General features: G+C 36.1%; 1 protein-coding gene across 1 annotated transcript; it reads left to right on the top strand.

The window, feature by feature from the left end:
• The first annotated feature begins 256 nt into the window (after positions 1-256).
• LOC113361042 (monothiol glutaredoxin-S3-like) lies at positions 257-922 on the top strand. Its single transcript, XM_026604425.1, has one exon. It carries the CDS (start codon positions 402-404, stop codon positions 711-713), a length of 312 nt encoding a protein of 103 aa, XP_026460210.1. The 5' UTR covers positions 257-401; the 3' UTR covers positions 714-922.
• The last annotated feature ends 14,326 nt before the right edge of the window (positions 923-15,248 follow it).

The raw sequence follows: 15,248 nt of genomic DNA, 5'->3' as shown, positions 1-15,248 counted from the left end.
TCTTTAAAGTTAAGTGTATATCTTTATCAAAGAAATGATATGATCACTATTGATTTGGGGGTTATTAAATTCCAACCCAAATATCTATAAAGAATATTCTTCATTTCATGACCAGCCTCTCTAACACTCACACGTACACTAGTTTTTTCACAAGAATGCAGCAACCCGTCATGCACCTTCTAGCTAGCTCCTTTGTCATCTATAAATAACCCAACATTGTCACTTTATTCTCATCATCAAACTCAAACATCCCAAGCTTCATCTCTTCTTCAAAACTACATTAAGCTTTGAACTCAAACATTTTCAAGCTTCTTCTCTTCTTTTACTTGCAAACTACACGCTCCGCTTATCCTCCAAGGTAGTAAATAGACTTCTATATATCTCACATTTCCAATTTCATAATGGAGAGAGTAACAAGATTGGTATCACAAAGAGCTGTAGTGATCTTTAGCAAGAGTACATGCTGTATGAGTCATACTATTAAGACCCTTTTCTATGATCTCGGTGTAAACCCAACAGTTCATGAACTCGATGAAGAACCCAGAGCAGGAAAAGAAATCGAGAAAGCACTTATAAGGTTGGGATGTAGTCCTTCGGTACCTGCAGTATTTATCGGTGGTGAGCTAATTGGTGGAGCCAATGAAGTTATGACTCTTCATCTCAGTAGCTCTCTCGTTCCATTACTAAAGCAAGCAGGAGCTATTTGGCTTTGATTACTACTATACTATATAATACTGAATTTTGACCCTTAATATATAGTTACTGGTTAGTTAATTTCAAGCTATAATAGCTTTGACAATTGATGATCATACTCCTTTTTGTGTGAGTTCTTAATTAGTACTGTAATACTCCTTTTAGTGGAGTGATAATAGTTAGGAATCAGATGCAGTAGTAATAGCAAGAGGTACCTTTTAGTGGCCAACTTTTGCTTTTTCTGATCTTTTCTGCATTATGTATTCTCTTACTATTTCATGAATGAGTTCGCTTCTTAATTATATTAATGATGAAATGAAATAAAAGTTCACTACTTTCTGATATATTGTTTACGGATCGATCGAAATAAAGGGAGGTGTTAAGTTATCCTGGCCGATTTGGGGCTTATAAAATTTATTGGGGCCTATAAAATTTTTGATCCCAACTTGTTAGATGATAATGGATGTCTAAAGTGCATGAAAATACTAAACTACCCTCTACACTAATCTTAATAATTTTAATTATCTAAAAAAAAAATAAAAAATCAAAATCATTTCTACTAACAATCTTTAATTAAAATCTAATTTTTTTCTCAATTTCAATCAAAAATCAAAAAGTAAAACTTAATCCAAAATCAAAGAGCATCTTTTTTTGTTAGGTTTTTCAAATAAATATTTCCGGCGATAAACAATTCGGGTGATTGAGCCAAATCCCATTCCTTCTAAGAGAGATTCATCAATTTCCTACCTATGAATCTCTGAAATTTTTTTGTAAGTTTTTTCTGAAAATCAACAAGAATCGATTTATGTATGCATTAAGTATACCGGTTTCTGTTGACGTTCATCAGACACGAAAATATCACTTAGAATCAGGTTGATGTGGAGAACAATTCCATCAAAAGTGTACGAAAATCAGTCTTTATGGATATGAATAATGACCGATTGTCATTCCAAATTTGTGGAAAAACCCAAAAGCGGTATCTAGGACAGCCTCACATATACTTATTCTTGGTTTTAATTGATAGGAGAAAAAAAAATTAATTCTTTTATCATGTTTGTATGATTATGAGCTGCATTATGATCCATTAGAAGGTATACCTGACTAGTATAAGCGTTATGACCTTCATTTACCCACTTATATTGTTCTTGTTCATCAAGAAGATCATCAATTATGCTTTGATTGACATAGTCTGTTCATTTAATAAATATCCCAAACGGTAGGATCAAAATTATGATTATTTGATGCACCCAGTTCTTCATCACTATTAGAGTCTTCATCACCGCTATATATAAAGCTTCATTTCTAATAACAAATCACAAACCCTAGTTTTTGTTTTTTTTCCTCTACTTCTTCTTCTTTTACAAACCTATAAAAAGGAATGAATGTCTACTCCAATTCTATAACTATAATCGCATAATGCATATGCATATTCTTATAGGAAAAATATTTTGACTATGTTGCACCCGGGTGCATAATGCGTATTCTTGTATGAATTTTGGACAGGTTACACCTAGGTGCATAATGCATATTCCTATAGAAAATAGGTTTTGACCCTATTTCACCTGGGTGCATAGTGCATGTTCTTATATCAAATAATTTTTGTCCAAGTTGCACCTGGGTGCATAATGTATCCTCGGTCGAGTTTCAAATTATTATTATTTTTTTCTAATTTCATATCAACAATGGATCTTGCTTTGTAGATCTTTTGAGCCCTTTCAAAAAATATATAAATTTTATTAAAATACGGCTTCTATTTTAGTAGTTAAGACCTCTCTTGTGATTAATTTTATAGTTGAGAGAAAAAAAAATTAGGAGAAAGAAAGGGATAAGATAAAGAATAAATGTATTCATAGATGTTGGTCTAAATATTCGACATATAATAGAGTTATTACTGCCCCTTGTTGTTGTTTATTTTTTTTTAGCATGAAATTTTACTAAGAACTAAGTAGCAATTACATGAGGGTGTGTTTTACATGATAAGTCATCTACTACAATTTTATTGATGCAAGATGAGATTGTGTGGTCCCATATCGATGTTGAGAAGTTTCCCAACAGGCTGGTATTTGCAGTAAGATTTTCTAGTCCACCCGCCGCTTGATTTCCTTTCATGTAGTTGTGTTAGATGGTGCATTGTGGGATTGGCTCATGTTCAACTTGATCTCCATGAGCATTCCCGAAACGTACAATGGAGGTTCAAACGTCTGAAGTTATGAAACAAAGTAGGTTTTCCGAGTCAGTTTCGAATTATACTTTTGGCAAACTCCGTTTTTTTACTGTCTTTGACGATATGAAAACATGGCCCGAAATTCGGCTGTTAGAGCAGTGGTGATTCCCGACGGTTGCACTGCCGCTAAAAAATTTTTAGTTATCACTTTTTAGTGAGTTCGAAAGGATGTTCGCAATGGGTGGTAGCTTTGAAGCTTGATAACCATAGAAGCGGATGTTGAAGTAGTTGTCAAACGCATAACTAAAGATATTCCACTTGATCAGCGATGGGAAAATTGGAAATATATTAGATACATTCAACTATTGTTATGCAATATAAATTATTATGTAAGAAATCACGTATGTTCCAAGAAATTGCAATAATGTGACAGATTCGGTTTCTAAAATTTGTAGGATGAATAAGTCTTGCTTGGAGGAGATACACAATGTTCCATCTTGGATAATGACTCTAGTAGAAAGAGATAAAAGTGGTATAATTTCTTTGTTCAATAAAATTTTCTAGTTATCTAAAAAACATAAATAATGTCATGTTCTTTATGCTTATCATCTGAGTTTGTTATCCCAGTATGCACCCATTGGGAGGTTCACAGCATTAAATAACTAACCCATAATACCATTAAATCGTGTAAACCACGGTAGTTTTTTCTTAAAAATAAATCACCACCATTTTAGAGGTTCGAGGTGAATATTTTAAAATGATACATGAGTGTAAATGATAAAAGAAAATAATAATAATAATAATAAGGAAGTAGCTTCTGTCGATTACTGGCGTTGTGAACCCGTGGCTTGCAGGTAAATGCCCTCCTTCCCTTGGTATATTTGTAGCCAGTCCCCCCTTAACCCCACTACTTAAACCTGGTGGTGGTTTGAGACCAATTGCTGTAGGAACCATATGGCGCAGGCTGTGTTCTAAGTAGCAGCTACTTTTGTTTGCAAAAACATGAACAACTATCTTGGCAATCACCAATATGGAGTTGGCATCCCTTGTGGAGGAGAAAGTATTCTACATGCGGCGAATAGATTGCTTGAAATGCATGGATCTTATAACACCAAATCTATGTTATTGATAGATTTTTCAAACGCTTTCAACATGGTTGATCGATCTACCATTATCCGTGAGGTAAGAACACACTGCCCTAGCATCTCTCGTTGGGTTGAATTCTGCTACATGCAACCCGCCAGGCTATATTATCAGGAACACTTACTCTCCTCGGCACAAGGGGTTCAGCAGGGTGACCCTCTTGGTCCTCTTCTTTTTGCTTTAGCTTTGCACCCTCTTATCGAGAATATTGCATCCACTTGTATGTTGGATTTCCATGCCTGGTATTTAGACGATGACACCATCGCAGGTGACACTTTGGAAGTGTCTAAGGCATTGAAGATTCTCCAAGAGGACGGTCCTGCCTACGGGTTACATTTGAATATTTCGAAGACTGAACTATTTTGGCCCTCTTATGACCTGAGAAGAGATTCCGATACTGCCTTTCCTGCGAATATTGGTAAGCCAAAATATGGTGTTAAATTTCTTGGTGGACCAGTCATCCTAGATATGAACTTCTGTAGTAATGTGGTGTTGAACAGGATTGACAAAACCTCTCAGCTCATTGACAAGATTCAAGAGCTGCATCATCCTCAGTGTGAACTTTTGCTTTTGCGCAATTGTACTGGAGTTTCGAGGTTATATTTTGCCTTACGCACTACCTTCCCCAAGGCGATTCAGAATGTTGCCACGCGCTTTGATGATTATCTTATGCGATATCTTCGTCGTCTTATAGTCGGAGATGGGGCTGGTTTTGGCTTAGTCCAGCAGCGACTAGCCACTCTCCCCATCAAAGATGGTGGTCTGGGTATTCTTACTATGACAGATACTATGCAGTACTGTTACCTTGCATCTCAGGCACAGACCCAACATTTGCAAAATTCTATTTTGAGGCTGCCTACATGAAGTCGCCCCTTATGCCTTGGTTTCCATACTACTTTACAGAGTTTCACACAAGCTTGTGAGATCCCCCTCTCTTATTTCAACATTAATGATGTCGCCCCTCATTACATGAAGTCATTGGCTGCTATCTACTTTGGAGCTATCAGGAAAAAGGTACTTACTCTCTTTTCTTTTTCTACACGTGAAGCTACTGTTTGGCAATGTAATAGATCTGATCATGCTATGGATTTCCTTAAGGCAATACCTATTCCTGAGCTCAACCAGGCAGTTGGTTCCAGGAAGTTTAGCTCGGTCTTACAATATCGTTTAGCTATACCCCTTTTTGAGGAAGGTAATAAATGTACCTGTTGTGGCAAACTCATGGATATCTTTGGAGACCACGCTATCCATTATGCTAGCGAGGTCGGGCTTAAATTAAGACATGATTTAGTAAAAGATATTCTGGCAGACATGTGTTACAGAGATGGGGTTGTGGCTAGAAAAGAGGTTTCTTTGGGCGTCATCAATAATAAGGATTTTCGGCCTGCGGACATCATGGTTTATAATTGGATAGATGGGAAGGATGTTTGTTTCGATGTCACTGGGGTCTCTCCGTTTACCAGTGCTAAGTCACGCCACTTCGTACCAGGTCACGCCATTTCTGCAGCAATTACTCGCAAGAACACTAAATACTTAGATGTTTGCACTTCTCTCGGATATGGATTCGATGTTTTGGATTTCTCCACTTTTGGCGAGCTTAGTACAGATTTATTAAATTTCCTGAAGAGATTAAGGAATTGCATGGTAGGACATGATGCCAACTTTAAGATAGGCAATTCTCTTTTTCATAGGCTAGGAATTGTTATTCAGAAAGGTGTTGGTGCCCAACTTGTTGCTAGGCTACCCACCATCTCTTGTAATATTGATTTTGATTAATAAAATGCCTTAGTGGATCCCTTTTATAATAAAAAAATAAAAATAATAATAATAATAATAATAATAATAATAATAATAATAACAATAAGCAAAGCATAAAAGATAAATGAAGAATTGACGATGTAAACAATTTATTAATCCATGCATATAAAAGTCTGAAAAAGAGGGGGTATAACAACCACACCCAATAATTCATTCGGAAATATGTATGGACTAAACTCCAATATAATTCCGAGAGAACCAACTTAAAAGTGAGACTCAATCAAGAAATATTTCAAATAACTTTATCTCTTTCTCAACACAATAAGCAAATCAAATAGATAGAAATCTGTGAGCCTGATTGATATGAGAAATACTTGGAAGGTACCAAAGACCAATGTCCAAGTGTCAATCAAGTTATATCCAACAAAAAAGGTCGGATTTATCAACTGTGATTGAACTACGCACAGCTGTGATATTTCAACTATATAAAAAAATATAATACGGAAAAGAAATAACACAGACACCAGAAATTTTGTTAACGAGGAAACCGTAAATGCAGAAAAACCTCGGGACCTAGTCCAACTTTGAACACCATACTGTATTAAGCCGCTACAGACTCTACCCTACTACAAGTTAACTTCGGACTAGAATGTAGTTAATCCCTAACCAAGTCTCACACCGATTAAGGTACAATCACGTTCCTTACGCCTCTAGAACCACGCGGAATTCTGCGCACTTGATTCCCTTAGATGATCTCACCCACAACTAAGAGTTGGTACGACCTAAAGTCAGAGACTTATAAACAAATCTGTCTTCCACATATATGTCTATCCTTTATTATTTTTGTTCCGTCTTTTGATATAAAGCTCAAGGTGAACATGAACCAACTAATACCCCGGACTTATACTCCCGAAGAGCAGCCTAGAAATATCAGTCATCTCACAATAACCCAACTGATTAACATGAAAAGTTATTGCAGAATCACAAGAGTCTGAGACGAAGAACTGTTCTGATTACGTTTTATATCTTACCTGTCGGAGATAAATCTCGAGTAAATATTAGAGAAGATAAAACTCAATACGATAGAAAAATTAAGATCATAATATGCAACTACAGAGAAAATAGTTGGATCTGGATTCATGAATCCCAGTGAAGTCTTCAAGTTGTTAACTTAATAATGGTTTTGGAAACCATAGGTTAAAGCATAATCGAATCTAGTTTGCAATTAGGACACACGGAAGTGTCGGGATTAGGTTTTCAAGTTGCTAGATTTATCCCTTATATAGTCTTCAAATCAAGGTTGCTTACAATCAAAGCTAAGATAGCTTAGTAACAAAGCATTCAATATGCACCGTTAGATGAACTCATTATTTAAGATTCAAGCTAAGGCTGCTTAGAAATTAAGCAATTAATCTCCACCGTTAGATAGTATTAGCTTGTTACACACATGTGAAATATACTTATATTTAGAAATTAAGCAATTAAGTTAAGGCTGCTCAATAACAATTAACCAAAGTTAGCCATATGAACACTTTTGACTTAACCATATTCATCCAACACTTCTAGATCAAATATGATGACCAATCAATCATGATAAATAATCAAATGAATCTAATTTTGTTTCAAATAGAGTTCTTCCATTGTTCACCATCTCATAGGAATGTTCATGAACAAATTGAAACGAAATCGGTTTGGTTCGTAATCGTATGAAGTACTTATACAAAAATCAATCCATGAACATTAAGCCACGATTTGCAAAGTTAATTTTCATTCCTTAAATCATAAATGTTTTAGTTCATGAGTTTGAGAATCATACATAATCGATTTTAGAACTTAACCACTGTGTTCGCAAACTGGGTACGCGAACAGCAGCTCCGGACCTTGGCCTAGTCAATCCGTTCGCAAACCCAGTTCGCGAACAACCGTTTTGGACCCAACTCAGGTAAACCCGTTCGTATACTAGGTACGCAAACAAAAGTTCTGAACCTTCTCATGTAAATTCGTTCACATACTAGGTACGCAAACAAGAGTTCCGGACCTGAGTCATCAAAGTACAGTTCGCATACTAGATATGCATACTGTGTTGTATCCAGACATGAGTAATCGTTCTAAACTCTTATTTCAATCATTGAAACGTCCTTAGAAGACAACAATGGTAATCTCACACATACCATTAGATTCAAGTAATTTTCAAGTGATCGAATGATCAATAAGAAACTTCCCGAGCTAACATCTAATGACTGTCTCACATAAATCATATAAGATGTTCAAGGTAATTTTCACATGATCATCTTTTGACTTAAAATTTAGTTTCCAACAAATAAATTGTTTTCAACTAAACTCGTCAAGAATACGATGAATATAACTAAAGCAAAAAGCTTCCAACACGTAATTCGAGAAATAGATAATCGAGATAAACTCGGCTCGAAATATCACATGTATATAATGTAAAAGTCTATATAGCTATACGACTTAGTCTCATTAGAAGATAGAATGGAATAGACTTCTGAGTGATAGATAAGTTTAGTCTCCGCATACCCTTTGTTGACGAAGTTCCTCCAAGCTCCTTAGTAGAACTTCTTCTTTAATTGTTGAACGCCGTGAAGTCTAAATCTCAACTACACATTTCTATCATAATCCGAGACATACCTATAAGTAGACTAGAAATCAAGTACATTGCTATCTCAAGCTTGTTTGTCAAGTTTAGTTTTGATCAACTAAACTTGATAAACAAGCTTGAGATAGAAACATTTCCGAGTTCGACCGAGCAGTGCTCTAACAAAGTCCGATAAAAGTTCAAAAATAGTCAAAATTTTATTTAGGAGAAGTATAACACTAGGTAACACACCATTCTAAAAAAGACGGCCAGAGTGTACCCATTGTAACAAACTCCGATAAAAGTTCAAAAATAATCAAAATTTATTTAGGATAAGTATAGCGGTAGGTAACACCATTCTAAAAAAGAAGGCCAGAGTCTACCCATTGTACCATTTTTATCTGGCTTTTTGCTAAAAACTATGTCACCAAGATACTATCCACTTTGCAAAATGTTTAAAAGAGAAAAAAATCAGTGATACGTAATAACTCTGCATTAGCAAATATTATGAAGAATAACTTTGAGAGTTAATAAAATAAAAAATTGAAGTATAAACTAAAAATTTGTGAAAAATAAACATGCATCTTTTTGGGCCCCTCCAAAATTTGGGCCTAGGGTCGGTCGACTATCCCGCCTTAAGCCTAAGACGGCTCTGAACCCATTAACCCTTGCAGGTATCCTGACGGTAAACCACGATGGACCGAGACCAGCAACACACTATCACTGATTGTAGCGCTACAATCAGTCAGTCTTGACAGAATAAATACGTAACAAATTTGAGATTTTGAGATTTTGTTCGAAGTTGAAAAACATGAGTGGAGAGGTTCAAGATCCAAATATGCTTCACTCAAAGTACCCCAAAGTTCTTTGGAAGAAGAACAACCAGAGACATAAGAGATCACAGTCGATGAAACAGAATTATTCAGAAGAGACAAAATAGTACGTAGCATCACAAGTAACATACATTTATGAGCGAATATATATGATGTTGTATGTCTATGTGCAGAGTTGATGAGTGAAAGAAAACATGATGTCGATACGATGAGTACTTAAAGGTGTACTATACTAACACCCATAGCTAGCTGATCATATGAATATTCAGATTATGATCATGATAATTTTGATGCAGAAGTTGCCGACCCCTGCTAAAAAGAGAAATAAGGAACCCATTGACAATCCGACCCTTCACTTCTTTTTGGGTCGTTTCATTTTCTCATCACTTGTATGTTCCTTTCCTTCTGCTCATTCTCATGATTCTCTCTTTCTGGCAATCAGCTCTACGTGGATATCTTAAAAAACTAACGCGTTGACTACGTGGTATCATCTTCGATCACATGGTAGTCTTAAAAGAGAACATAAAAAGGACAGCCAGTTGCCTTCATAAGATTCCATATCACCTGCTGATGCAATATGAGAACGAAATTAGTTCGAGATGTTTCTCATCAAAAGTAGTTATCTATTCTCTATCCATCCAACTTTAGCTACGTGCATCGTTTCAAAATCATGTGATATACAATGCAGTTTTGATATAGGTGTTGCTATTTAGTGTTGTACCATAATATGCCATCTTTCGATCTCATTTGTTCTTGTATATGTTGTAAATAATCATCTCTAAATATTGGTGCAAGAGAATGATCATGCATAAAAGGAATTAATTAGACACACGAACTAGCTTGTTTTGGAAATAAAGCAAAATGAATACAATATTCAATCTAGACCGACCTGGTATTGGATAAACTTGAGAAAATTAAACCCTTTTTCTTCTCCAACTCACCTAAAGATACTTCCATCCTGCAATACCGATAAAGCATTAGAACAGTACATCAAAGAACAAACAAGATCGAAAGATAAAGGGAGAAAGAGATATCTACTGAGAGCTGGCGTCATCCAATATCGTGGCGATTCATCATACGCTGGTCCCTAATATACATACATGCTCCATACTTGATCACTATACATAGAGATATAGTTCGACTCCAAACTATGTACTACGTAAAACTACATATGCTGTGTTGGTTAAACTTCAACATAGAAGTCACTAACAAGCTGGTTATGACAAGATTAGGAAATTGATGTAATTCTAAGGGAATTAGAAGTCATCTAATTCTAAGAAAAGGAAAGACATGTAAGAAGGTAATAGGACTAGGAAAAGGAATTCATAGTTCTATATATATATGATCACCAAAGTTGTGGTTGATCATATGAGCAAGATTAGAGCTTGTGTTTAATTTTGAGAGATTTTCTAAACATCAATAAAGAGAGTTGTCTTTATATAAGCTAAGTTTCATCTTGCAGTTGCCATTAATTGGTATCAGAGCTTGTTTCTGAGCCATGAAAAACGAAACTACCATTGTGGGTGCAAAACAGTTCACGCCACCATCAATACAAGTTCCAATCCTCAACGCCACAAACTACACAGTATGGGCCATGAGAATGAAGGTACTGATGAAAATCTACAAAGTTTGGGAAACAATTGATCCTGGTACATTGGACCCAGACAAAAACAATGTTGCCATTGGATTACTCTTTCAAGCAATACCAGAATGTCTTGTTCTACAAGTTGGTGAACAGGAAACTTCAAAGAAAATTTGGGATGCAATAAAGGCACGTAATCTCGGAGCTGATCGAGTTAAAGAAGCCCGTCTGCAAACCTTAATGTCTGAATTTGAAAGAGTGAAGATGAAAGACACTGATACTATTGATAGCATAGCAGGAAAGCTATCAGAGATAGCCTCAAAAGCTGCGTCACTTGGACAATCCATTGATGAAGATAAACTGGTAAAGAAGTTTCTCAATAGTTTACCAAGATCCAAGTATATTCATATCATAGCCTCTCTCGAACAAGTCTTAGATTTAAAGAAGACTAGCTATGAAGATATAATTTGAAGATTGAAAGCATATGAAGAGAGAATCCTTGATGAAGAAAACAATGGAGAAACTCAAGGAAAACTCTTGTACACAAACTCTTACCAACAAAACTCTGCGACAAGAGGAAGAGGTCGTGGAAGAGGTGGTAGAGTAAACAGAGGCCGAGGAAGGGGAGGAAGGTTTAACTCACAAGATAGAACAACAAGTCAGAATGATCAAAACCAAGGGAAAGAAAAGAAGGATGGATCAAACATTATTTGTTACAGATGTGATAAACAAGGACACTTCTCCTCTGTATGCCCTGAAAGAATACAAAAGATGGAAGAAACAAACAAGAATGAAACAAGGGAAGCAGATACAGCTCTTTTTATGCACGAAGTTGTATTCTTAAACGAAGGGAAACTAATACCAAATAACTACGAATCAAAGGATGGAGAAGAAGGAATCTGGTATTTAAATAATGGAGCCAGCAATCACATGCCTGGTAAGAGACACTACTTTTCTGAACTCAATGAGAAAATCAAAGGACAAGTGAAGTTTGGGGATGGATCTTCTATAGAAATTGAAGGGAAAGGATCAATTATATTTCAGAGCAAGATCGGAGAACATAAGCTTGTCACAAACATCTACTTCATCCCAAACTTACAAAGCAGCATTCTAAGTTTAGGACAAGCTACAGAAGTTGGATGTGATGTTAGAATGCGACAAGATTATCTAACAGTTCATGACCCAAGTGGAAGACTTTTAGTTAGAGTCTCACGCTCACAGAATAGACTCTACAAGATAAGTCTCATGATTGGAATGTCATTGTGTCTGAATATGAGACTGGAAGATCAGACATGGAAGTGGCATGCAAGGTTAGGACACATAAGCTTTAGAAATTTAAAGGCAATGTCTCAAAACAGGATGGTTCGAGGGCTACCACAGATAAACGATGAATCAAGGATCTGTGAATCATGTTTAGTTGGGAAACAAACGCAACAAGGTTTTCCAAAAGCAACAACATTCAGAGCCTCAAAGCCATTAGAGCTTCTTCATGCTGATTTTTGTGGTCCTATTATACCATATACACCACAACAAAACGGAGTGGTGGAGAGGAGAAACAAGACTCTAATGGAGATGACAAGAAGTTCTTTAAAGGCTATGCAGGTACCTAATTATCTATGGGGAGAAGCTGTACGACACTCCACATACCTAATAAACAGGATACCTACGAAAGATCTGAAAGACATGACTCCATATGAAAGTTTGCGGAAGAGAAAACCAAACATAGATCATTTAATAGTGTTTGGTTGCAAAGCATACGCAAAAGTTGATTCTGCAACTCTTAAGAAACTGGATGATCGATCTCAGACTCTTGTGCATCTAGGAATTGAGCCTGGATCCAAAGCTTACAGATTATTCAATCCAACAACGAAAAGAGTAATAGTGAGTCGAGATGTGGTATTCGATGAAAAATCAAACTGGAACTGGAAAGAAACTAATGATGGACCAAGTAGGGATCCAGGAATGTTTCACATGAGATGGGGTCAAGTAATTGATGAAGGCGAAGGACCCATAATCATCAATACCAATGGAAACAATGATGTTAATCAAGAAGAAGAAGAGAATAATGAAAACACTGAGAATAACGAAGAAGTATAAGAAGAAGAATAAGAAGAGGAGATCGATGAAATAACTCAACCCATTCCACTGCGAAAATCAACAAGACAGATACAAAAGCCAAAATATTTGGAGGATTATGTTCTTCAAGCTGCAGAAGAATGTGATATTATGCTACTTTCTGTTAATGATGAACCAAGGAATTTTCAGGAAGCAAAGGTCTCGAATAAATGGACACAAGCATGTAGAGAAGAAATTATTTCAATCAACAGACACAAGACTTGGTTTCTAGTTGATAATCCAGGTGGGGTAAAAGTGATTGGTCAAAGACAAGCTCCTCGAGCCTGGAATACAAAGTTAGATCAAATCTTAAGAGAAATCAGATTTGTTAAGTGCTCTAATGAAACATCAGTATACAGAAGAGAAGAAAAGGGAACGCTTCTTGTGATTGCAGTCTATGTAGATGATCTATTTTTGACTGGCAACTTCCTTAAGGTGATCAATGAGTTCAAGAGAGGAATGTCATCAAAATTTGAGATGTCAGACCTCGGAAAACTCACTTATTACCTTGGCATAGAAGTCCATCAAGGAGTAGATGAGATTCAGATTAAACAAGAAGCTTATGCAAGGAGAATTCTGAAAGAAGCAGGACTTGAAACTTGTAATCCAACAAGAATTACAATGGAATTTGGACTGAAAATTTCAAAAGCACAAGAGAAGCCTGAGATTGATCCAACAAGTTATAGAAGAAATGTTGGATGCCTAAGATACTTATTACACATAAGACCAGATTTGGCTTTCTCTGTGGGAGTAGCAAGCCGTTATATGCAGAGTCCACGCAAGTCTCATGGTGATGTAATAAAGCAGATATTGAGATATCTAAGAGGAACAATCAGCTGTGGATTGAAGTATGGTCGAGGAGGATCAAGAGGAATTGTTGGGTATAGTGACAGCAGTCATAATATTGACCAAGATGATGGAAAAGGTACAACTGGTCATATATTTTATCTAGGTGAAGCACCTATTACATGGTGTTCACAGAAGCAAGACACTGTATCCCTCTCATCCTGTGAAGCTGAGTTCATGGCCGCAACAGAAGAAGCTAAACAATCAATATGGCTTCAAGAACTGTTGGGTGAAATCAGAGGAAGAGAACCTGAAAAAGTTCTCATCAGGATTGATAATAAGTCTGCAATTGCACTCACTAAAAATCCAGTGTTTCATGGGAAGACGAAACACATTCAGAAAAGGTATCATTTCATACGAGAATGTATCGAGAAGGAGATCATCAACGTTGAACACATACCAGGAACTGAGCAGAAAGCAGATATATTGACAAAGGCATTCGCTCGGATCAAGTTTGAAGAAATGAGACAATTGATTGGAGTACAAGATATGTCACGGGTAAGGTTGAAGCTTAACGGGGAGAATGTTGGTTAAACTTCAACATAAAAGTCACTAACAAGCTGGTTAGGACAAGATTAGGAAATTGATGTAATCCTATGGGAATTAGAAGTCATCTAGTTCTAAGAAAAGGAAATACATGTAATAAGGTAATATGACTAGAAAAAGGAATTCATAGTTCTATATATATATGATCACCAAAGTTGTGGTTGATCATATGAGCAAGATTAGAGTTTGTGTTTAGTTTTGAGAGATTTTCTAAACATCAATAAAGAGAGTTGTCTTTATATAAGCTAAGTTTCATCTTGCAGTTGTCATTATGCTGATCAGTTATCATAGTTTAGTTATTGATAAAGTGATTTTGATCCCCAATTAAGCTTGCTAGTTATATAACCATGCATGCACATATGAAACAGACTTTAACATTTCCGGACATCCATGCTATGAATAGTGATCGTATAGGCAACACGCCACTTAAACGCGATTTGCTTACTCCATTTGAAAAAGTTTAAGGATTAAACCTGATTTGCTGCGTCCAAAATGAAGAGTAAAACACGAGTTGCTCGCGTGTCTTGTACCGTTTTCGTATAAATGGGCACATTATTTAGTATTAACAAGTATCAAACAAAAATCATATATTCCCGAGTACAAGTAGTACTGTATCAATATTCTAAAAATAAAATCATCAATAGTAAGTCATGAATAAAGTTTATTTGGGGGCATATAAATTTAGATATCGACGCTATCTTCAGTTCTTTCAGCATTTCGTTGGTACGTTAGGAATTAATGTTGAGTGTATATCCTTATCAAACAAATGATATCTATCGATTTGGGGGTTATCGAATTCCAACCCAAATATCTATAAAGAATATTCTTCATTTCACCCGCCTCTCTCACACTAACACACACACTAGTTTTTCCACAAGAATGCCCATCATGCACATTCTAGCAAGCTCCTTTATCGTCTATAAATAACCCAACATTGTAACTTCATTCTCATAATCAACTCAAACACTCCCA

Source organism: Papaver somniferum, chromosome 3 (assembly GCF_003573695.1).
Source record: "Papaver somniferum cultivar HN1 chromosome 3, ASM357369v1, whole genome shotgun sequence".
Taxonomy (NCBI): Eukaryota; Viridiplantae; Streptophyta; class Magnoliopsida; order Ranunculales; family Papaveraceae; genus Papaver; species Papaver somniferum.
Note: the sequence above shows the minus strand (reverse complement) of the source record. Positions and strands in the feature narration are given on the sequence as shown.

Excerpts from the sequence above, each read along its gene's own strand:
- LOC113361042 (XM_026604425.1), top strand. The coding sequence starts at position 402 with ATGGAGAGAGTAACAAGATTGGTATCACAAAGAGCTGTAGTGATCTTT.